General features: G+C 43.7%; 1 protein-coding gene across 9 annotated transcripts in view; it reads right to left on the reverse strand.

The window, feature by feature from the left end:
* SHLD1 (shieldin complex subunit 1) overlaps window positions 1-22,452 on the reverse strand; it is a 125,139-nt gene that overhangs the window by 32,491 nt on the left and 70,196 nt on the right. Inside the window, exon 3 of one of the 9 annotated variants that reach the window (XM_030915563.1) lies at window positions 16,277-16,526. The exons of 7 other annotated variants lie outside the window; for them this stretch is intronic. In XM_030915563.1, coding sequence (XP_030771423.1) covers window positions 16,507-16,526 — 20 coding nt within the window. In that variant the 3' untranslated portion in view covers window positions 16,277-16,506. Of the gene's footprint in view, window positions 1-16,276; window positions 16,527-19,245; window positions 19,988-22,452 lie in introns of those variants that run through there. One more of the 9 variants, XM_030915562.1, reaches the window with a different exon arrangement.

Below are 22,452 nucleotides of genomic sequence, written 5' to 3' on the forward strand. Positions count from 1 at the left end.
GGCAAATGTGTCTGTTCCCACCTCAACCCCTAGCCAGCAGTGTAGAGCTAGACTTCTCTTATTTCCCAAACTGTGTCTGCAGAATACCACCTATGTCCTCAGAGACGGTTGTGGGGGTTCCGTGAAAAAAAGGGATTCCATTTTCTAATAAGTTTGAGAAGGGTGGCCTGCTATCATCTGAATGTGTTCCCCCCATTCATGTGTTGAAATCCTAACAGCCAAGGTGATGGTATTAAGAGGTAGGGCCATTGGGAGATGATTAGGTCATGAAGGAGGAGCCCTCATGAATGGAACTCATAAAGGAGACCCCAGAAAGCCACCCTGCCCCTTCCACCATGTAAAGGCACTACTAGAAGGTGCCCTCTGTGAACCAGGAAGTGGTCTTCACCAGATGCTGAATCTGTTAGCACCTTGATCTTGGATTTTCCAGCCTCTAGAACTGTAAGAAATAATATTCTATTGCTTATAAGCCACATCATCTACAGTATTTTATAATAGAAGCCCAAATAGACTAAGACACAGGGTGAAAAATATTGAACAGATCTTTATCAAAGACCTTTGCACAACAGTATCTAGCCCACAGAACTATAAGAGGATGGGATGAAGCAATGCAGGCAAAGTGCTACTAAGCTTGAGTAATACTAACTACTGTTTTCATTACCATTACTCTTCTCCAACATCTATACTCTGAAGATTGTGTTTTCACATTGAGGACAGAGTACTTTTAATTAAAAAAACAAAAAATGAATGCTACTTGACTCAGCTCATTCGTCAAATTAGAATGCAACCCAGCTGGATGAGTTTGTAACATTTTTTGCCTATATTATTATACAAATAATCTCTTTCCTAAGTTCCTCAGCATAAAAGTCACACATGCTAATTTCTCTATTGAAAAAATTAACTTGGAAAAGTTATACTGGAAGAGAAGGACTCACAGGATAGGAGAACCCACTCCTGGAGGCAGGAAGCCTCTTCCGTAAACCTTTCTCCTGGAGGCAGGGAGCTCTGTTTCCTGCTGCGTCCTGACACCCTCCCGGCCTCCAGGAGAAGGCTCAGACAGGAATGGTAGCTCCCAATCTGCTTTCCCCAAAATTGAGCACTGTTCACTGACAATCAGCAGAACATAAATATCACATTTACAAACTAGGCAGATATCTGGATCCTAAGGGTCACAAAGCTGAAGGGAATTAAATGTAAATACCACTTGAAGTTTCGTCTCCTCAGTGCCAATGACAGAAGTATTATCTGAGATGAATGGGGTTCCAGGAGAGAGGGTTATAGGACCACTTTAGGTAACTGAATGGAGGCCAAGCATTAGACCAAACGGAAATGACAAAGATGTGAATGTAAATTATGTTTCTTTTCTCTTTTCTGGACAACTATTTCACCCCCTGCCTGTCCCCTCTCTCTTTCTCTCTCTTTTTCTCCCTATCTCTGTCTAGACATGAATCCAAATTATATTTCTTTTCTCTTTTCTAGACAACTATTCTCTCTGTCTTTCTCTATTTCTTCCTGTCTCTGTCTCTCTGTCTCTCCCTCTCTCTGTTTCTCCCTGTCTCTGTCTCTCTCTGTCTCCCTCTTCCTACAGGCAGCAGGTCACTAAGTTAGATAGACTCTGTTCAGGACAGACAGTAATTTATAGCAACATAATTAAACAGAGGCCTAGAGAGATAATGCAAATGTCACATTGCCCTCAACCAGAGCAGAGCAGAACAAACAAAACAATGTACCCATTTAAGATCTTTTAAAGGTCAGGAGAAACAGTCTGTCGGGGTTGCAGGAGTGATTTTTTTTTCTTACCAATGAACAACCTCATCTAAATGAGTTTTACTTCAATATTTCGAAAGTCTGAAATAATCTGTACACCAAACCCCTGAGTCATGAGTTTACCTATGTAACAAACCTTCACGTGTACTCCTCAACCTAAAATACAAGTTAAGGTATTAAAAAATATTTCAGGAGTCTAAAGCAAAACTGGGGACAAGCTCAGAGGAGTCTAGAGGAAAAAAAGTCAAAAAGGAGAGAAGCCGAGGAGTCTATTTTAGGACTGTTTCAGGAGTCTATTTTTAGGAGGAAAGAACAAGAGTACTAGCACTGTATAGTGTATGCACCAGGAGCAGAGGACACGTCAGCCATGCAACACTGGCCAGTCACCGCATGGTTCCAGAAACGTAAGAAACAGCACAGCCTTGCACAACTGCTCAGACACCCTCTACCTGGAAAAGCAAATCTGTTATAATCTCAGGAGAGGACTAGGATTAATGGGATTTTTAGGTCTAAAATATGTTGGATACCTGCTTTTTTCCCCACTATTTATTTATTGATTTATTATTTTGATTTCCAACTTTTAAGTTCAGGGGTACACATGCAGGGTGAGCAGGTTTGTACGATCCCTGCTTTCATGATGAGACTGAGGATGATTATGTGAATAAACTGCATGGTTTTACCCCAGAAGAATACTACTTTTCGTGATTTGGAGCATAATGTATATACCAGCCAAACTAATCTTAAAAATGTAAGCAGTAGCTGGGTGTGATGACACATGTCTATAGTCCCAGCTATTCAGGAGACTGAGGCAGGTGGATCACTTGAGCCCAGGAGTTTGAGACCAACCTGTGCGACAGAGCAAGATCCTGTCTCTAAAAAAGAAAATTAAATAAATAAAATTTAAGTGGTGAATAAGAGGAGCTGAGTTACAAATTATGGCATACTATTTTTCTGCAAGACATAAAAGCCCCGATCTTAATCCAAGTTATCCAAAATCCTTTGTATTTGGAATAAAGAAAACCAAGGTGGCAACATGTGCAGTTCCACTCTGCCCGAAGAGCTTTTAACAATGTGGAGAAGTTTGTCTCCTGGATTCACTTCCATTGTTCTCAAGAAATGAAGAGAGGCCCAGCACGGAGGCTCGTGCCTGTAATCCCTGCACTTTGGGAAGCCAAGGCGGGCAGATCACTTGAGGCCAGGAGTTTGAGACCAGCCTGGCCAATATGGTGAAACCCTGTCTCTATTGAAAATACAAAAATTTGCCTGGCGTGGTGGTGCACGTTTGTAATCGAAACTACTTGGGAGGCAGAGGTGGGAGGATCACTTGAACCAGGTAGGCGGAGGTTGCCAAGATAGCTCCACTGCATTCCAGCCTGGGCAAAAGAGCAAGGCTCTGTCTCCAAGAAAGAAATGAAAAGAAAGGGTGGGGAACAGGGGGCAGAGAGCATGAAAGCACATGTATTACAGGAAAAGCCAAAGAAGAAGAAAAAAAAAAAATAGTAAGACCTTCCCTCTGTAGAATGATTAAGAGTGTTTATCTTTTTCTTCTTTGTGCTTTTTTCACATTTCCTAATCTTCTACAATGAACATGTAAACAAGAAAATTGAGAGAGAGAGAGATCAAAGGGATTTGAAAAGTCGAATGGAGACAACTCCAGGGAAGCAACACAACTACTGTCACTTAAAAGCAAATCTTTGCTGCTGCCTCAGGTAGGGCCTCTGTTCATTTTCCTATTTCTTCAAGGCCACAGTCCATCACTTGCCCAGTATTTATTAAATGTTTGCCAAATGCTTGACCCTGAATGGAGATGTGAAAGGTGGGCTGTTGGCTTCAACAAACTTGTGGTCAAGGAATATTCAAAAGAAACACAATACCTAGAGCGCTATTAACTGCTAAACTAGGTACTTTTGATGATGGCTGTAAATCAGAGCTTACAGAGAACAGAAGCTAGAGGTGCTATAAAGACTTCACTGAGCCAGGAAACCCGAGTTGACCCCCAAAGGAGGTGGGGAGTTGGATAAATGCTTACGGTTCTTCAAAAAATGACCATGGCTAGGCTGAAGTATCTCAACAGTTTCTTTTGGTAAGTAGTAAAGTTCTGCTTAAAGACAATTAAATACTTGTGTGACCTTTAACCTTGGATCACTGTCATTTTAAATGGTGTGCACTGCTATGGTGTTCTTTTTCTCATAAGTCAGCACAAAACACCCACCTAGGGGTGAAGCACAGAAGGATGGTGACCAACTCTTCCTTAAATTATTGCAATGCCTTATTTTCAAACTGATTTTTTTTTTTACTTTTTATTAAATTATAACATGCATACATCAAAGTGCCTAATACATAATATAGTCCCTAAAAAATTCAATAAATAAAATTTAAGCGGTAATAAGAGGAGCTGAGTTACAAATCACAGTATATACTATTCATGGTATACTAAATCATAAGCTCTATCAATTTTCACTAACTGAGTATACCCAGCATAATCAGCACTGAGATCAAGAAACAGAATAGCACAGAACCCCAGAAGACCTCCTTGTGCCACCTTTCAACTATTACCTTCTAAGAGTTACCACCATTCTAACACCTACATTGCTTTGCCTTTTTTTTTTTTTTTTTTTTTGAGACAGAGTTTTGCTCTTGTTGCCCAGGCTGGAGTGCAGAGGCACGATCTCGGCTCACTGCAACCTCCGCCTCCCGGGTTCAAGCGATTCTCCTGCCTCAGCCTCCCGAGTAGCTGGGATTATAGGCATGCGCCACCATGCCCGGCTAATTTTGTATTTTTAGTAGAGACGGGGTTGGTCATATTGGTCCATGTTGGTCAGGCTGGTCTAGAACTCCCAACCTTAGGTGATCTGCCTGCCTTGGCCTCCCAAAGTGCTGGGATTACAGGCGTGAGCCACCTGTGCCTGGCCACACTGCTTTGTCTTCTATATTTTATATAAATGGAATCATGCAGTATGTAATCTTTGCTATCTGGTTTCTTTCACTCAACCTTATATGCATACAGTGGCAGTCTGTTCATTTTCAGTGATGAATAATATTCCATGATGTGAACACACCACCATTTATTTATCTGATGTTGGGCATGTATATAGTTTCTAGTTAGGGCCGTTATAATGAGTGTTACTGTGACTATTTCAGTGCATGTCTCTCCATGAACATAAGGATGCATCTGAGGTACTTACCTGGGAGTAGAACTACTGGGTTGCAGGGTATATATATATATGTTCATCTTTGAAGATACTGCAAATAGGTATAACAGCTTATCTGAGAACTGAGGGCCCAGTTCTGCTTTTGCCTGCTTTTTGTCCTAATGATGGGGTTCTATACTATATCTGCACTAAATCTGATCTTCTATCACCCAGACGGAAAGACCCCAAAACCATTCTATTGCATCTACCTTAAAAATATTATCTTCAGCCGGGCGCGGTGGCTCACGCCTGTAATCCCAGCTCTCAGGGAGGCAGAGGCGGGAGGATAGCTCGAGCCCAGGAGTTCGAGACCTGCCTGGGTAATACAGCGAGACCCTGTTCTCCACAAAAAGGAAAAAAAAAAAAAAAAGACAAAAAAAAATATTATCTTCACAGATATTGTCGATTTTTTTTTTCCTAAAGAAGAGGCTGTTAACCAGGAAGGGTAGAATAAATTATACTGTAGTTCAAGGCAAATTCTATTATAAAGGACAAGCTGCCTAGCAAAACACAACTTATAATTACATTTAACTTCAAAATAAATCAAATTATTCATACAAACCCAAGCACTCACTGGCAAATTAATGAAAAACATGACAGTATTGAGCTTTTAATTGCTTCTATACAAACCCCCAAACTTAAATTTAGGTTACTAAGGCCGAAAAGAGGCAATTAATTTGCAACAAATGCATCTGTAAAAACCTGTTACAACATGGCCACAGAGTACATCTTCTCCAGGTTTATAAAGACCATCTGCCCAATTTTTTGCAGGTTTTCCTTTAGATAATCCTATTTAGACAGTCCCTCCAAACTAATTGCTTTTTTGCTTTTTGAGGGGAGAGGGAGATTAGTATCTTTTTCCAATATCTCCAGTATATAAGCTTCATAAGAGCTCTGTTATCTCAAATTCTGAGTTTAATTTCCTTTCCAGAACATATTTGTCAGAATATTAAACCTCAAATAAAAAGATTAGTGAGTAGGGCTTAAATAAATTAAGGCTTGTAGGCTATGTTGCTACTTTCTGTTTCCAAAAGATAATCTTTTTCCTGTTATTAAACATCATTTGTGACCTTTAAAAATAACTCCCTGAACTCATTAATTAATAATAAAATCTGGCCAGGCATGATGGCTCACACCTGTAATCCCAGCACTTTGGGAGGCCAAGGTGGGCAGACAGATTGAGCCCAGGAGTTGAGACCAGCTTGGGCAACATAGTGAGTCCCTGTCTCTACAAAAATAATTCAAAAAATGAGCCAGGCATGGTGGTGCATGCCTGTAGTCCTGGCGACTCAGGAGGCTGAGGTGGGAGAATCACCTGAGCCTGGGGATGTTGAGGCTGCAGTGAGCCAACATTGCACCGCTGCACTCCAGTCAGGGTAACAAAGCAAGACCCTGTCTCAAAACAATAATAATAATAGAATCTGGCTAGACTATCACATTAGTGAAATGATATAAAATGACATAAAATCATGCCAATTTTCAATTTTAAGACCTGATAATGCCTATTACACATTTTCAAAATTACTAAATTGATTTGAAACGGTACAAACTACAATCAAATATATTTTACTTGGCACCATCAATTTAAGAAACTGCAGATCAGCACAATAAGGACAGTGAAATGAGAAGCAAAATAATTGCAGAAAAAGAATAATTCCTCCAATATTACTATATTCCCTATGGTGACAGAAGGAAAAGGAAATTTGTTCTTCTTGGTATAAGACCTACTTCCACACAAGTGGAAAAGGTGGCTGCACTAATGATGGAGGAATGGGGTCCTCAAGAAATGACTCCTCCTAGCAGTAGGAAATGGTTTGAGGGGCATGGAAAGAACGTCATAGGCCCTTCCATGGCACCTAGAGTCTCCACTCTACAGGCCTCTAAGGTTACAATATGTTATAACGTATTATGACCAACATATTTATTCATTCAACAAACAGCTATGAAAGACCTATTATGTACTACACACTGTTCTAAGTTCTGGAGACTCTGTGATGACTAACACAGATATGGCCCCTGCCCTTATGGAGTTAAAGATCTAGAAGAGGAGGTAGAACCCAGGATAAATAATTATAGAGATAAATTCTAGTAAGTGACACAAAGGGTGTCCCCAGAGGAGACAAGAGTGACTAAATCTAGATGTATGTTGGGGGGAGGCATGTCAGGGAGTTACTTGGTTACACCACCTTTAACCAAGTAAATGATATTCATTGTACCCTTGCATCAGTCATTTCAGTACAACTAATTTTTTTTTTTTTTTTTGAGACGGAGTCTTGCTCTGCCGCCCAGGCTGGAGTGCAGTGGCCGGCTCTCAGCTCACTGCAAGCTCCGCCTCCCGGGTTCACGCCATTCTCCTGTCTCAGCCTCCGAGTAGCTGGGACTACAGGCGCCCGCCTCGTCGCCCGGCTAGTTTTTTGTATTTTTTAGTAGAGACGGGGTTTCACCGTATTAGCCAGGATGGTCTCGATCTCCTGACCTCATGATCCGCCCGTCTCGGCCTCCCAAAGTGCTGGGATTACAGGCTTGAGCCACCGCGCCGGGCCAGTACAACTAATTTTTTCAGCACTTGTTTTTATTTCAGCTACTTGGAGGTACCACAAAGGGATGCAGAGATGACAATGGTGTAGTTTCTACCCACAAAGAGTGAATGCTCTGGTCTATAGAGGAAGCAGTCCACAAATAACCGGCAAGACCACGGCATGAAGTGTGCCCTGATGAAGAATGCACTGTAATGAAGTACGTGTCGAATCAGCCGTAAGGGAAGCTAACTGGAAGTAAGGAAAATCTGCAGAGAGCAAGGGGATTCGGGCTGGATCCTAGGACTCTGTAGCATTTCTCCAGGCCTAGGAGGGAAGGGCACTCCTGGGAAAGGGAAGAGGTGTGAAAAGTCAAAAAGAGGTGCAAAGGTCATTGTGTATTTGGTGAGCAGGCTGCAGACTGGCAGAATGGCAGGGGAGGAGGGTATGGGGACAGAGATGGGGGGCCTGCGGGTGAAGGCAGGCGGGCGAGACTGCAGGCGGCCATGACTCCAGGCTGAGTGGCGGCTGCAGACCAGGGGTGCCATAGGGAACTGTGCAGAGCTCTTCCACTTGACCTCCGGTCTACATCCGCTCTCCCGGTCTCCACCCTGTTCTGCCCTTGGGAGGCGGACTACGTGGACTACGCTGATGGCTGCCCTTGCCCTCTGGCTTCGGGTTGGGAGCCAAGAGGAAGCCTGGCAGGAGGTGGAAGGAGGGAGGAAGGCAAGGTTGGACTATTTACGTCCCTGGCTCCCTTCCTGGGCTGGCGGCATCCCTTCAGCAGGCCCACAGTTCCTATCAGGCAGCCCCTCCACACAGCTGCTGCGAGCACACACTCTCATGGTGGCGGGCTCCAGGCTCTGTGCTTTCCTGTGGGTGCCCACACCCGCTCACGCCTTCGTACATAAGCTCTTCATTAAGCTCTCTTCGCTTTACCTGGTTGGACTGTTTTATCTCTTCTCCACCAGGACTTGAGCTGATACAGTCAGGCAGCAAGGAAATGGGGTGGGAGTGGGGACTACTGTAGGCATTAGGGGCAAATGCAGAGAGGGAGGGTGTGGGAGAAGGAGGGGACTGGGGGATGGTAGGTGGTAATGTGGTGAAGTGGGGGATATGAGGGGGGGTGATGACGGACTAGCCACAGACCACAGCACTTATGTGAAACCTATGTGTGTCAGGCACTCTTCCCCAGGCTTTCACAGAACTCATTTAACCCATACAGATTCTGTACGAGACATCTTATTTAACAGATGAGAAAACTGAGGCACAGAGAGGCCAAGTGACTTGGTCAACATCCCAAACTAGTAAGTGATGAAGCTCAGATCGAAACCCAGGTGAGTCCGGTACCAGAGTCATATTCTTAACTACCGCACTGAACTGACTACTCTGATAGAGGTCAAGGAGGAGGAGGACTTCAGAGCTGGGGATGTTGGGGGAGGCAAGGGACTGTGACGGCAACTCCCAGGAAAGCCATCTGTGTGGACCGTCAAAAGAAAGCCACCTGGAGAAGATCTTGCTATCCTATACAAACTGCCTCAATGACAATGCATAATCTTTTTCTTTTTTTTGACAGTACGTAATTTTGTACAGGTATCAGAATGTCAGTAATCCTCAACAATTTGGATCCTTGTATTCAAATACATTACAATTAGCTCTGCTATAATAACTATGTTCCTAAGAACCTCACATTATAAAAAAAATCATATAAATAGCTATTTCAATATGGGAAAAGGAGGGCTGTGGTTACAGAGTTGATAAAACTAGATAATTTTTTCCTACAGGAGCTTCAACAACAAACAACTTAATTATATTTGTTACCATCTGCAAATAATAAACGGCTTGATCAGACCAACAAGAGAACTAAAAGCAAAACCTCAACAGCACAGAAAAACAACCTGCAGTCACATTCACACCCACTGATGGTAGAGAACAGTGCTTGACGCCAGCTGGCCTCCCACCACTCATACAGTACCTCAGTGTGGCCCTGCACCCATGCGCAGCCCTTCCTTCCTGTGGGCCCAGGGACTCTCTGATGGTACTCGCCTCCCCACCCTGAGTGGTCCAGAAAATCCACGGCCCACTCCTCATGTAGTCAGTTGCATAATACTCAGTTCTGAGAATGAAAACTTACACTGCCAGGAAAATATTGATCAATATCGTTTAAAGTCTCTTGCAGCAGATAAGATCATAAAAACAACCATGCTCTGGAAAATAAGGAGTGGTTTATACATGTAACCATAGCACAGCACACCCTGTTACTCTTTTCTTTTAGAGACAGGGTCCTGTTCTGTCACCCAGGCAGGAGCGCAATGGCACAGTCATAGCTCACTACAGCCTTGACCTCCTGGGCTTAAGCCCAGCCTCCTGCCTTGGCCTCCCAAAGCATTGGGTTTACAGGCATGAGCCACCGTGCTGGCCTTGTTATTTTAAGTAGGATATCACCATCTTAACTCGGGTTGTCTTACAGCCACATGCCAATATACCTATTAATGTCAGAAACTTCCACAGCAATCGCTTTCCTCTCTTTATGGAAAAAGACAGGAAGGGAAAATGCTCCCTAGTCAGACCTACGTATTTTTCATTTGCACTGCGGGCTGTTAAATGTGCTAGCTTAACCAAGACTGTAATGAGGACTCCATTAACCAGCTCTTAGAAACGTGGTCAGCTAGGAGCCTGCAGCTACCCAGTTGGCGTTCAGTAACAGCTACCTACTGTATTGACTGGCCTCAACCTGATTCTGCTGTTTCTAAATAACCTCATGCTGGGTCCCACATATGTAAAGACAGGATGAGACAGAATGGTCCATTTCTGCAGCTGTTCACTCCACGGCAAAGGCACGTTGCCGCGATTATATGTATGCTCATTTTTTACGTGCAAGAGGCAGTCGGCTGACGACACTTGTTAATCAATGATGTTCCATACCTTCATAGTCATAGGAACCAACAAAGGCTGACCGTATTTTGAATTATTGATTCTTTCAGGTTCCAACTGCTAATAAAGGAGTACACCTTCTCTTTGGGGTATAACAGGAGGGATTCAGTAAAGTAGTTTGGAAAGGACATGGTTTAGCTAAGCTATCCTGTGGTTTTGAAAAGGAAGCTTCTAGAGACCATAGCAGTCAAAGTACGTACAGAAGTCACAAGAATTCATCCACAACTTTAGATCTGAAAAACAATCTAAATGTTAGGATTTGGAAAAAGCAGTATGAATTTTAGGATCTTTGAATAAAATTGGGAAGACATAAACTTCAATCCACGTTGTAGAAAATTGGTTATTTTGTCATAAAATTTTTCCTTGGGTACATTTTTTTTCCTTAAAAATGCAACCTTCATCTCCTAAAGTTGAGGTTGGGAACTTTGAGCTTTGTCTCAAAAAACAAACAAACAAATAACAACAACAAAAAACATAGCTTTTCAATGATCATAGAAGAGAAATAATAGTTAATTATTCATCGTTTTGCACAAATTTCCTGAGCACCTACTGTGTACCAGGTTTATTCTAGATGCTGGAGATACAGGAGTGAACAAGAGAGACAAGCTGCTTGCTCTGTGGAGCTTATATTCCAGTGGTGAAACAGACAATAAACAAATAAGGAATTTAACCACAGGCAGTGATAAATGCCATAATGAAAGATAAAATAGAGGAAGGGGATAGAGAGCGAGATGAATGGAGACCCAGGTTGGATGGGGAGGGCAAGAAGCCTTCTTGGAAGTCACATCTGAGCAGAGATCTGAAAGAAGTGACGGAACAAGTCCTGCTGTAGTGGAAGAACATTCCAGACTAAGGGACCAGCAAGTGCAAAATCCTGGAGGTGGGAGTAAGCTTGTGTGTGAGGGCCAGAAAGAAGGCCAGTGTGGCTGGGAAGAGGTGGAAGGAGTGGTCATAGCTAGGCAGGGAGGAGCCAGATCCTGTGGGACCCAGAGAGCTGATGGAGCAGCTTTGATTATGTCCTAAGTGCACTGAAAGATTTTAAGCAGGTGGAAGTGACATTCTGGTGCTGCTGCTGGAAAGGAGACCAAGGAGGGCAAGCATGGGACTGCAGGAGTTGTGGAAGATGGTGGCTGGGGTTTGGGTGGAGTGGAGGAGGTGGTGAGACATTACTCTATTTGGAACATATGCTGGAGGTGGCCTATGGGGACAGATGCAGGCAGTGGAGCAAGCTTGCCCATGCAGCCCAGGATGGCTTTGAATGCAGCCCAACACAAATGTGTAAACTTTCTTAGAATATTATGAGATTTTTGGCTGGGCGCGGTGGCTCTTGCCCATAATCCCAACAGTTTGGGAGGCTGAGGTGGGCAGGTCACTTGAGGACAGGAGTTCGAGACCAGCCTGGCCAACATGGTGAAACCCTGTCTCTACTAAAAATACAAAAATTAACTGGGTGTGGTGGTGGGCGCCTGTAATCTCAGCAACTAGGGAGGATGAGGCAGGAGAATTACTTGAACCCGGGAAGCAGAGGCTGCAGTGAGTCAAGATCTGGCCACTGCACTCCAGCCTGAGTGGCAGAGTGAGACTCTGTCTCAAAAAAAAAAAAAAAAAAAAAAATCATCATCATCATCATCATCGAGATTTTTTTGTGATTTTTTTTTTTTTTTTTTTTAGCTTACCAGCTGTCATTAGTGTTAGTGTATTCTATGTGTGGCCCAAGACAATTCTTCTTCCAATGTGGCCCATGGAAGCCAAAAGACTGGACACCTCTGTGGTAGAGCGATGAGAAAGTTGTTTGGATTTCCACAGTAAAATAAGAAGCAAGAAGCCAGGTTATGAGCTCATAGGCTCAGGCTCTATGAGTTTAGAAACGGCAGAAACAACAGGCTCCTTCTAGACCCAGACAACAATGAACCCAGACTGGGAGGGGGGCACTGGCGTCCACCGGCAGCCCAGCTCCCAGCGTGAGGCCTGCCACGCCCGTTTCTACGGAGAGGGAAACAGTTGGGAGAAATCTAGCACCAGAAGGACGCAAAAGAAGGCAAATCTCCCAAGAATCAGGACCAGGCAGAAAAATCTACTTACCTTTTCACAACGCTTAAAAAACTAAAAATCCTTAATCCCTTTGCTCTCAATTTACCGAGTAAACTCTTCCTACTCAATGAAAAAAATAGTAATGTCCCAAAAGGAAAAATAGGCTAAGCATATTTACAAAGAACTCACAGGTAAAGAAATGTGAATAGCCAATACATATCAGAAAAAAGTACTGCAGCTGGGCATGGTGGCCCATACTTGTAATTCCAGCACTTTGGGAGGTTGAGGCGGGAGGATCACTTGAGCCTAGAAGTTCGAGACCAGCCCAGGCAACATAGTGAGGCCTCGTCTCTACAAATATACAAAAACTAGCCAGGTGTGCTTGTGCATGCCTGTAGTCCCAGCTACTTGGATGGCTGAGAAGCACTTGAGCCTGAGAGACAGAGGTTACAGTGAGCCAAGATCATGCCACTGCACTCCAGCCTGGGCAACACAGTGAGACTCTGTCTCAAAAAAAAAAAAAAAAAGTGCAGCATTTCTTCCAGAGAGACACAAGGTAGAATGGCGGTTGCCAGGGACTGGGGGACGGGGAATGGATAATTAGTATTTAATGGGTACAAACAGAGTTTTAATCTGAGAAGGTGCAAAAGTTCTGGAGATGGATTATGGTGATGGCTACACAACAACATGAACGTACTTAACACCACTGAACTGTATAGGTAAAATGGTTAATATAGTCAATTTTATGCAATGTATATTTTACCACAAATTTTTTAAATATTGCATTTCATTGGCAAATAAATGCAAATTAAAACAATGAGGCTGGTCCAAAGATAATGACTTATCTCAACTGACTGTTCATAGCTACAGATCGAATTCCTTGTTCAACGCTTTCCTCCTTTCTCACTTTGATTAGTCTAAAAAAAGTATAAAAGAAAATTTTAAAAATAAAAAAATAAAATGAGATGACACTTTATTCATACTGTATCCTCAATGAGGGCACACAGTGGACATCCGTATCTGTGGAATGAGTGTATGTTACTCAGGGTGTGGGGAGATGAGCCCCTCCCAGCCCGCTGAGTGGAGGCTAAGCAGGTGTCATCTTCCCAGAACCATAAGACTCAAATACTTTGACTCTATAATTTATCTGTCAAGAGTCTATGTTAGGCTGGGTACGGTGGCTCATTCCTGTAATCCCAGCACTTTGGGAGGCTGAGGCGGGTGGATCACCTAAGGTCAGGAGTTTGAGACCAGCCTGGCCAACATAGTGAAACCCTCTCTACTAAAAATACAAAAATTAGCCAGGTGTGGTGGCGGGCGCCTGTAATCCCAGCTACTAGGAAGGCCAAGGCAGGAGAATTGCTTGAACCTGGGAGGCAGAGGTTACAGTGAGTCGAGGTCACGCCATTGCATTCCAGCCTGGGTGACAACAGCAAAACTCCATCTCAAAAAAAAGAAAAGTCTGTGCTAGATCAGGCACTATGACTCATGCCTTTGGGAAGCCAAGTCAGGTGGATCACTTGAGGTCAGGAGTTTGAGACCACCATGGCAATACACCAAAATCCTGTCTCTACAAAAAATACAAAAGAGACTGAAGGCAGAGGGGTGGAGGGAAGAGGCCTGAGGCCTGAGGTCAGTAAGAAGTGCCTCGAAGAGCCAGCAAAGGAGGATGAGAAAGAGCAGCCAGTGAGGGCAGGAGGAGAAGCTGAGAGAGGAGCCAAGGGAAGAACAGGTGTCCGGGAAGGGAGGGATCAACGGTATAAAATGCTGCTGCTTGGTCAAATACAAAGGACTGGGAAGTGACCACTGGATTTGGAAAGACAAAAGACACCACAGTTCCATAACAATAGCAGTGGTGGAGTATATATGGGGGTGAGGGGTAGGGTGGGGGAGGGAAAGCAAAAGCGTGACTGGAGTGGGTTGGAGATAAATTGGGAAGAGAAGAGGTGGAGAGAGTGAGTATAGACAAATAAGACACATCTTTCACAGCCTTCTGCTATAAAAAGGAACAGAGAAACAGGGCAGGATCTAAAGAGGAATCTGGGGTCATGGATTTTTTTTTAAGATGGGAAATATTACATCATCTTTGTATGTGGCCAAGAATGAGCCAGTCAAGAGAGAAAGATCAATAATGCAGGAGTGAGGGGTTAACGGTGGGTGTGATGTCCATGACTAGGAGACAAGAGATGAAGATTAAGTGGAGGGCTGGCCTTAAGCAGGGCATAAACAATTCACCCAGTCTAACAGTCCTCTTGGTGGCTGCCCCCTGCTTCTCAGGTACGATAAGGAACCACACAATTTGTCTCACTGCTGGGACTTAGGGATACACACACACACTCACACACATGCACACACAAAGCAAGACAACTCTGAGCACTCACTTTATTCATTTATTTATTTTTAATTAATTCTTTTGTTTTTGAGATGGAGTCTCACTCTGTCACCCAGGCTGGAGTGTAATGGTGCGATCTTGGTTCACTGCAACCTTGCCTCCCAGGTTCAAGTGATTCTCCTGCCTCAGCCTCCCGAGTAGCTGGTACTACAGGCACCTGCCACCACGCCTGGCTAATTTTTTGTATTTTTAGTAGAGATGGGGTTTCACCATGTTGGCCGGGCTGGTGTCAAACTCCTGACCTCAGGTGATCTGCCAGCCTTGGGCTCCCAAAGTGCTGAGATTACAGGCATGAGCCACCGTGCCTGGCCCTAAGCACTTACTTTAAATCTCTCAAAAAAATGACAACTGAACCAGTAAATGTTAGTTCACCTGAGCAAACACAAAGAACTTTTAGTTAACGAACTTTGCCTGGCCAATTGCCCATGAGGTAGCCAGCATCCAGGATGGCTCCCCACCTCCTGGCACTCACACCCTTGGGCGGCCCCTTGCATGTGGTCCCAGAGTTGGTCTGTGTGACTGTCGAGCGCAGCAGAGGTGACGGCCCATCATGTCTGAGATCAGATCACAAAAACCCCAGGGCTTCTGTTTGGCTGTCTCCCTCTCCCACGACTCACTGTGGGGAAGCTGACTGCCACAGTTCAAGGACACTCAGCAGCCCTGGGAGACCCCCATGTGGAGAACAACTGAAGACTCCAGCCAAGCGTCTGGCGGCAGTCTTCTCCGAAGCAGCTCTTCCAGTTCCAGGGGAGGTTTCACTTGGTGGCCACCTCATAACAGACCCTGAGCCAGAACTACCCTATCAAGCTCCTCGTGGATTTCTGACCCTCAGAAACTCTGAGACGATCGACGTTTGTTGAAACAAGCCATTGAGTTTTCCAGAAATTTGTTACTACTCCCAACTGATAACTAAACTCCCTATCCCTCAATATTCAGTATACTATAATGAAGTTTTCTGTTTTGTTTTGTTTTGAGACAGAGTCATGCTCTGTCACCCAGGCTGGAGTACAGTGGCACGATCTCGGCTCACTGCAACCTCCGCCTCCTGGTTCAAGCGATTCTCCTGCCTCAACCTCCCGAGTAGTTGGGATTATAGGCGCACACCACCCCGCCCGGCTGATTTTTGTATTTTTAGTAGAAATGGAGTTTCACCATGTTGGCCAGGCTGGTCTCGAACTCCTGACCTCAGGTGATCCGCCCACCTCAGCCTCCCAAAGTGCTGGGATTATAGGCATGAGCCACCACACCCAGCCTTAATAAGTTTTAACAAACTGTATTTTACAGGCTAAAAAAATGTTGGTCACAGACTTCCAGGCAATTTTTAAAGCCTGTGTTTAATATATTTATCACTGATTGATCTGTAAAGTTTTATTTTCTCAGTTGATTAAGTGCAGATATTAAAAGATTTTCCATGGGACTAGAAGGTGCCGCCCTAACATGCAATACTTAAGCAAACCGTGGATATCAAAGAAGGACTGGGAAGCTCTTTATTTTATGGGACTTTAGGGGAACTGCCTTCCCAGCAGGCTCTTCCTGAGCAGTCTGCTGGAAATTCTTTGTGTAGCTCTAAGACAGTCCAGATCTAGGACAATATGTCAGGTTTTTAGGTAACAGCCTGGTTGGCTTTGTCATTCCTGGTCTCTTTCTCCAGAACACTGTAAATCAAAGGCCCAAGCTAAAGCTTGTACATCAAACCTAGAGACGAAAAGGAGAAAAGATCAAAGGAGACATAAATAAAACTTTTCCCTGTGAGACAGTATGGCAGCGGGCTAAGCCATCATTTAATATCAGTCTGAAATAATATTTTCCCTTCTTTACTTTGTGAACTTTGCCTGGTCTTTCACAACTATCCTTTTTTAAACTTTCTCATGTCAAACAACTCTGAGTTTGCCTGGTGAAAATGTCACTGTGGAAGAATTTCTTTTAATCTGAACCTCTTGGAGGCTGGTTTCTTGGGTGTTCTATCACTGGGTGGTGAACTTCAAGAGGGCAGACACTGCCTTTAATTCACACTTCATCCCCAGGGGCTAGCACAGTGCCTAGCACATAGCAGCTGCTCATTGAATTTTTGCTGAATAAATGCACTGCATTTGCTTTCCATCTCTGAAGGTCTACCAGTCAATCAGAGTATCTGTTGAGTGTTGATTAGTGTAGCATGGTGCTAGGAGCCATCAGGAACATGAAGCTGAATGTGACATATATTTGAAGCACTTTAAAAGACTGGCTGGGCGTGGTGGCTCACGCCTGTAATCCCAGCACTTTGGGAGGCCGAGGTGGGCGGATCACCTGAGGTCAGGAGACAAGCCTGGACAACTAACGTGGTGAAACCTTGTCTCTACTAAAAACAGAAAAATCAGCCAGGCATGGTGGTGCACGCCTGTAATCCCAGCTCCTGGAGAGGCTGAGGTGGGAGAATCGCTTGAACCTAGGAGGTGGAGGTTGCAGTGAGCTGAGATGGCACCACTGCACGCCAGCCTTCCTGGGAGACAAAGCAATACTCCGTCTCAAAAAAAAAAAGAAAGAGAGAAAAGAAAAGAAAAAAAGACTGTCAAGTCCTCATTGTGTATCCACCAGAACTCAGTAACTTTTTAGGCATAAACACAAAGGTGTGGCTGTCTTAGCAAGTTATATGATGATTTTATTGTTGTTGTTTTTAAGAGATGGGGTCTCACTCTGTCACTCGGGCTAGAGTGCAGTTGCACCATCATGACTCACTGCAGCCTTGGCTTCCTGGGTTCAAGTGATCCTCCTGCCTCAACCTCCCGAGTAGCTAGGACTAAAGACCCAAGCTAAAGCTTGTACATCAAACCTAGAGACGAAAAGGAGAAAAGATCAAAGGAGACATAAATAAAACTTTTCCCTGTGAGACAGTATGGCAGCGGGCTAAGCCATCATTTAATATCAGTCTGAAATAATATTTTCCCTTCTTTACTTTGTGAACTTTGCCTGGTCTTTCACAACTATCCTTTTTTAAACTTTAAAAATAGCCATGCCTGGCTATTTTTTTTTTTTATTTTTTGTAGAAACAGGGTCTTGCTGTGTTGCCCAGGCTGGTCTTAAACTCCTGGCCTCAAAGGATCCTCCTGCCTCAGTCTCCCAAAGTGTTGGGATTACAGATGTGAACCACCATGACTGGCCTACTTGATGTTTTAATATGACAATAGCCAACATGACAATAGTCGATGTTGTTCCTACAGTGCAACATGTGATGAAAGTGAAGCAATTACAAAGGCAAACATTAAAGTTAATAAGCAAAGTCTGGAATCAGAAATAACAGATAAGGGTAAGAGTGTGGCTACAGCAGATCTGGTTCAGACCACAGTCTGGTTCAACTTTTATGTCACAAAGTTGTGAGTTGTTTTTCAGTTGCCACGGACTCACAGGTCTCATAACCTGAGCAAGCCCGGAAGAACCAAGCATGCAACCATGCTTAGTTCCACTGGGGGGAACCTAAGTGCTCAGACCGAGGAGTGGGACTGAATTAAGAAGTGGACATTGGCCAGGTGTGGTGGCTCACACCTGGAATCCTAGCACTTTGGGAGGCCGAGGTGGGCACATCACTTGAGGTCAGGGGTTCAAGACCAGCCTGGCCAACATGGAGAAACCTGTTTCTACTAAAAACACAAAAATTAGCTGGGTGTAATGGCACACACCTGTAGTCCCAGCTACTTGGGAGGCTGAGACCTGAGAATTGCTTGAACCCAGGAGGCAGACGTTGCAGTGAGCTGAGATCACAACACTGCACTCCAGCCTGGATGATGGAGCAAGACTCCATCTCAAAAAAACAAAACAAAACAAAACAAAAAAGAAGTGGACACTGCATGGCAGGATCCAGGATCCAATCAGATTGAGCCCTGGAGTCACCCCATGGCGGAATCCAGTCAGATCATGACCCCCAACATCATCACCTTATTACAAGATCCAATCAATCACCTCATTCCAAGATCAATCCAGTCACCTCATTCATACCTCATTACCCTATGCTTATAAACCCCAACCCAGGCCCCCATTTGGGGAGACAATTTGAGCATTTCCTCCTATCTCCTTGCAAGGACCAAGAGTTCCTGGATCATATGGCCTACCTACCAACCAACCCAGCATGTGATTCCAAGCCTCTTATTTCTTGGCAACTCTGCATTAACTAACCTATAAAATGGGGACAGGATCCCTGCCTTTACTTACTACAGAAAAATGTTAGAAGACAAATCTAAGTAAACAGCCTCTGGCAATGGCAAAATTAACTATACTAAATTTGCCCTTCTGCTATAAATGGCTAGAAAACTGGACAAAATGGCCAGGTGCAGTGGCTCATGCCTGTAATCCCAGCACTTTGGGAGGCTGTGACGGGCGGACCACGTGAGGTCAGGTGTTCTAGAGCAGCCTGGCCAACATGGTGAAACCTCATCTCTACTAAAAATACAAAAATGAGCCAGGCATGGTGGCGGGTGCCTGTAATCCCAGCTACTTGGGAGGCTGAGGCAGGAGAATCGCTTGAACCTGGGAGGCAGAGGTTGCAGTGAGCTGAGATGGCTCTACTGCACTCCAACAGAGCAAGGTTGTGTCTCAAAAAAAAAAAAAAAAGAAAAGAAAAGAAAACTGGACAAAAAACAACTGCTTTCAGATCCTGGTCACAGTTAGTATAGGACTTTGATCACTGAGAGAAGGGACTCAAGATGTGCCTACAATTGCCCCCAGTGTTCTCCTGGAGGCACTTTCTAGACCACAGTGCAGAGAAGGGGAATCCAAACAGAGCACAGCAATCTCACTGCCTCACAGCAGTTTCCTCAGCAAAGAGACAGAGATCAGAGTTTCAGGTGCCTAGAATTTGTGAAGCAGGGTCCTGGAGATGAGGGAGCTAAACAGAGAAACAGCTCCAGAAATCAGCATAGGGATTCTTTTGAGTCTTTCACGGTGAACACTAAGTCATAATGCCAGGCACAGCCAGGGGAGCTGTGAGCTGAACAACTTCCAGAACTCACACAGAGCTGGGAGACATGCATGGTTTGACAGCCAGAGTGAGATGACTGTTGAATACCTGGGATATTCAGTACAGACCCAGAAAGGTTAAACCTTGGTAGCAAGCTAAACTAGCTATAGAGTATAGGCTATTCAAAAAATCTCTCTAGTGAGTTTAGACAGGATGCAGTGGCTCATGCCTGTAATCCCAACACTTTGGGAGGCCAAGGTAGGAGGATCACTTGAGCCCAGAAGTTTGAGACCAGCCTGGGCAACATAGTGAGACCTCATCTCTAACATTAAAAAAAAAAAAAGAAAAAAGAAAAAAAAAAAATATATATATATACATACACACACACACACACACATATGTATGTATCTCTCTCTATATATATACAGAGAGAGGAAAATATCCCCAGTGAGCTTAAAACAAGTCTTGAAAGGATCAAGTTGATCAGCAAGTAATTTAACTGCCTGCCACAACAAACTTTGATGCTTTTTATAAAAAGGCAGCAAAATACAGACACTCTACAATGTAATATCCCTAAGTCCAGCATCTCATAATTAGTAGACATGGGAAGAAGCAGGAAAATGTTTCCGATAATCAGGAGAAAAATAGTCAACAGAAACAGATCTTGAAATGATAAAGATGATGGAATTAACAAACAAGGACATGAAAGCAGCTAATGTTATATCCTCAAGGTTTTATTTTTATTTTATTTATTTATTTTTTGACATAGGGTCTCACTTTGTCACCCAGGCTGGAGTGCAGTGGCACAATCTTGGCTCACTGTAGCCTTGATCACCTGGGCTCCAGTGATCCTCCTGCCTCAGCCCCCAAAATAGCTGGGGCTATAGGCATGCACCACCATGCCCAGCTATTTATTGGTATTTTTTGTAGAGACAGGGTTGCCATGTTGCCCAGGCTGGTGTTGAACTCCTGAGCTCAAGTGAACCACCCACCTTGGCCTCTGAAAGTGCTGAGATTACAGGTGTGAGCCACTGCGCCCAGCCTATCCTCAGGGTTTTAAAGAAAAACATAAATACAATGTATGACAAATAGGAGTATCTGTGATAGTTTTTAAACTGGTCCTTTTATACTGTCAGACATTTTAATCATAATATTAGTTCTTGAGTAGAATGCAGTATCACAGAAAAAATATGAACCAGAACCAAATCAGGAGAACAACTTCCAGTTCTCGTTCTGCCACTATTTTGCTATGGTCCTCAGATTTTCACTTGCATTTTCCAAAGTTCAGTTTCCTCATCTGTGAAATGTAGATATTGACCTCAACAATTTTCCTCGTTTAAGACTCACACTGGCCCTTGTTTACCCACAGACAGTGAATCTCTCATGCACCAGAATTTATTCATTCAGCCCTTTCAGTAGAAAACTTTTCAAATTATTGTTGGCAAACCCTGAATATGTACAGTAGAACTTTACTATTTCTGAAGGGCAGTCTTCTGTGACTCTTGATTCTCTCTGTCCTGGCAATCTTTACTTAAAATTAAAAAAAAAAAACAAAACAAAAACTGTCGTTCAAGGAAAATGTGTCTTTTTGGAACTACATTTACAATAAAATCACAAAATAATTTTTAAAAGAGTTGAAATTCTAAAATATTTATATTTGCAGTTAATTTTATGACCAACAACTCATGGGCTGTGTATTCTACCAGTTTATGCCATTTCTTTTTCTTTCTTTCTTTTTTTTTTTTTTTTTTTCATTTTTTGAGGCAGAGTCTCATTCTGTCACCCAGACTAGAGTGCAGTGGTATGATCTCAGCTCACTGCAACCTTGGCCTCCCAGGTTCAAGTGATTCTCATGCCTCAGCCTCCAGAGTAGCTGGAATTACAGGTACACACCACCACACCTGGAAAATGTTTGTATTTTCTGTAGAGACAGAATTTTGCCACGTTGGCCAGGCTGCTCTCAAACTCCTGGCCTCAAGCAATTGGCCCATCATGGCTTCCCAAAGTGCTGGGATTATAGGCATGAGCCACTACACCCAAACCTCATTTCTTTTATATAAAAACAAATTCCTAAGTATGAGAATTCCTAAGACAAGGGGCTACAGGATCCAATAAAGGGATAATACTGAGAAGAGACTTTCAGTGGTTGTGGGGTACCTTATGAAGATAGATCATGGCTTAGCAAACTTTTTCTGTACAGGGCCAGACAGTAAATATTTTAGACTTTGTGGACCTTCAATGCCCAGTTACATCTTCTTCTTTTTAAAAATAATCATTTAAAAATGTGAAAGCCATTATTAACTTGCAGGCTATACAAAAACCGGCATAGGGTCAGAATTGGTCCACAAGCCAGAGGCTGCTGACTCCTGCTCTGTGGTCTTATTTACACATCATTGGCCTTCACCTCACACTTCACTGAATTAGAATCTGTATTTGAATAGGATCCCTGGGTGGTTAATAGTCACATTACATTTTGAGAGGCACTGCTCTAAGGCAGTGGTTTTTCAGCATGGCTGCATATTAGAAGCACTTGAGCTTTTACAAAATCCTGATTCCCAGGCTGCCCTCTATACCAATTAAATCAGAGCTTCTGAAGATGAGTCCTGGGCATCAAGATCATTAAAGCTCGCAGGTGATGCCGACGTGCAGCCAAGGTTGAGCACAGCGGTTCAAGGGGCTCATTTAATGCAAGCT

This window comes from Rhinopithecus roxellana, chromosome 13 (genome assembly GCF_007565055.1).
Source record: "Rhinopithecus roxellana isolate Shanxi Qingling chromosome 13, ASM756505v1, whole genome shotgun sequence".
Taxonomy (NCBI): Eukaryota; Metazoa; Chordata; class Mammalia; order Primates; family Cercopithecidae; genus Rhinopithecus; species Rhinopithecus roxellana.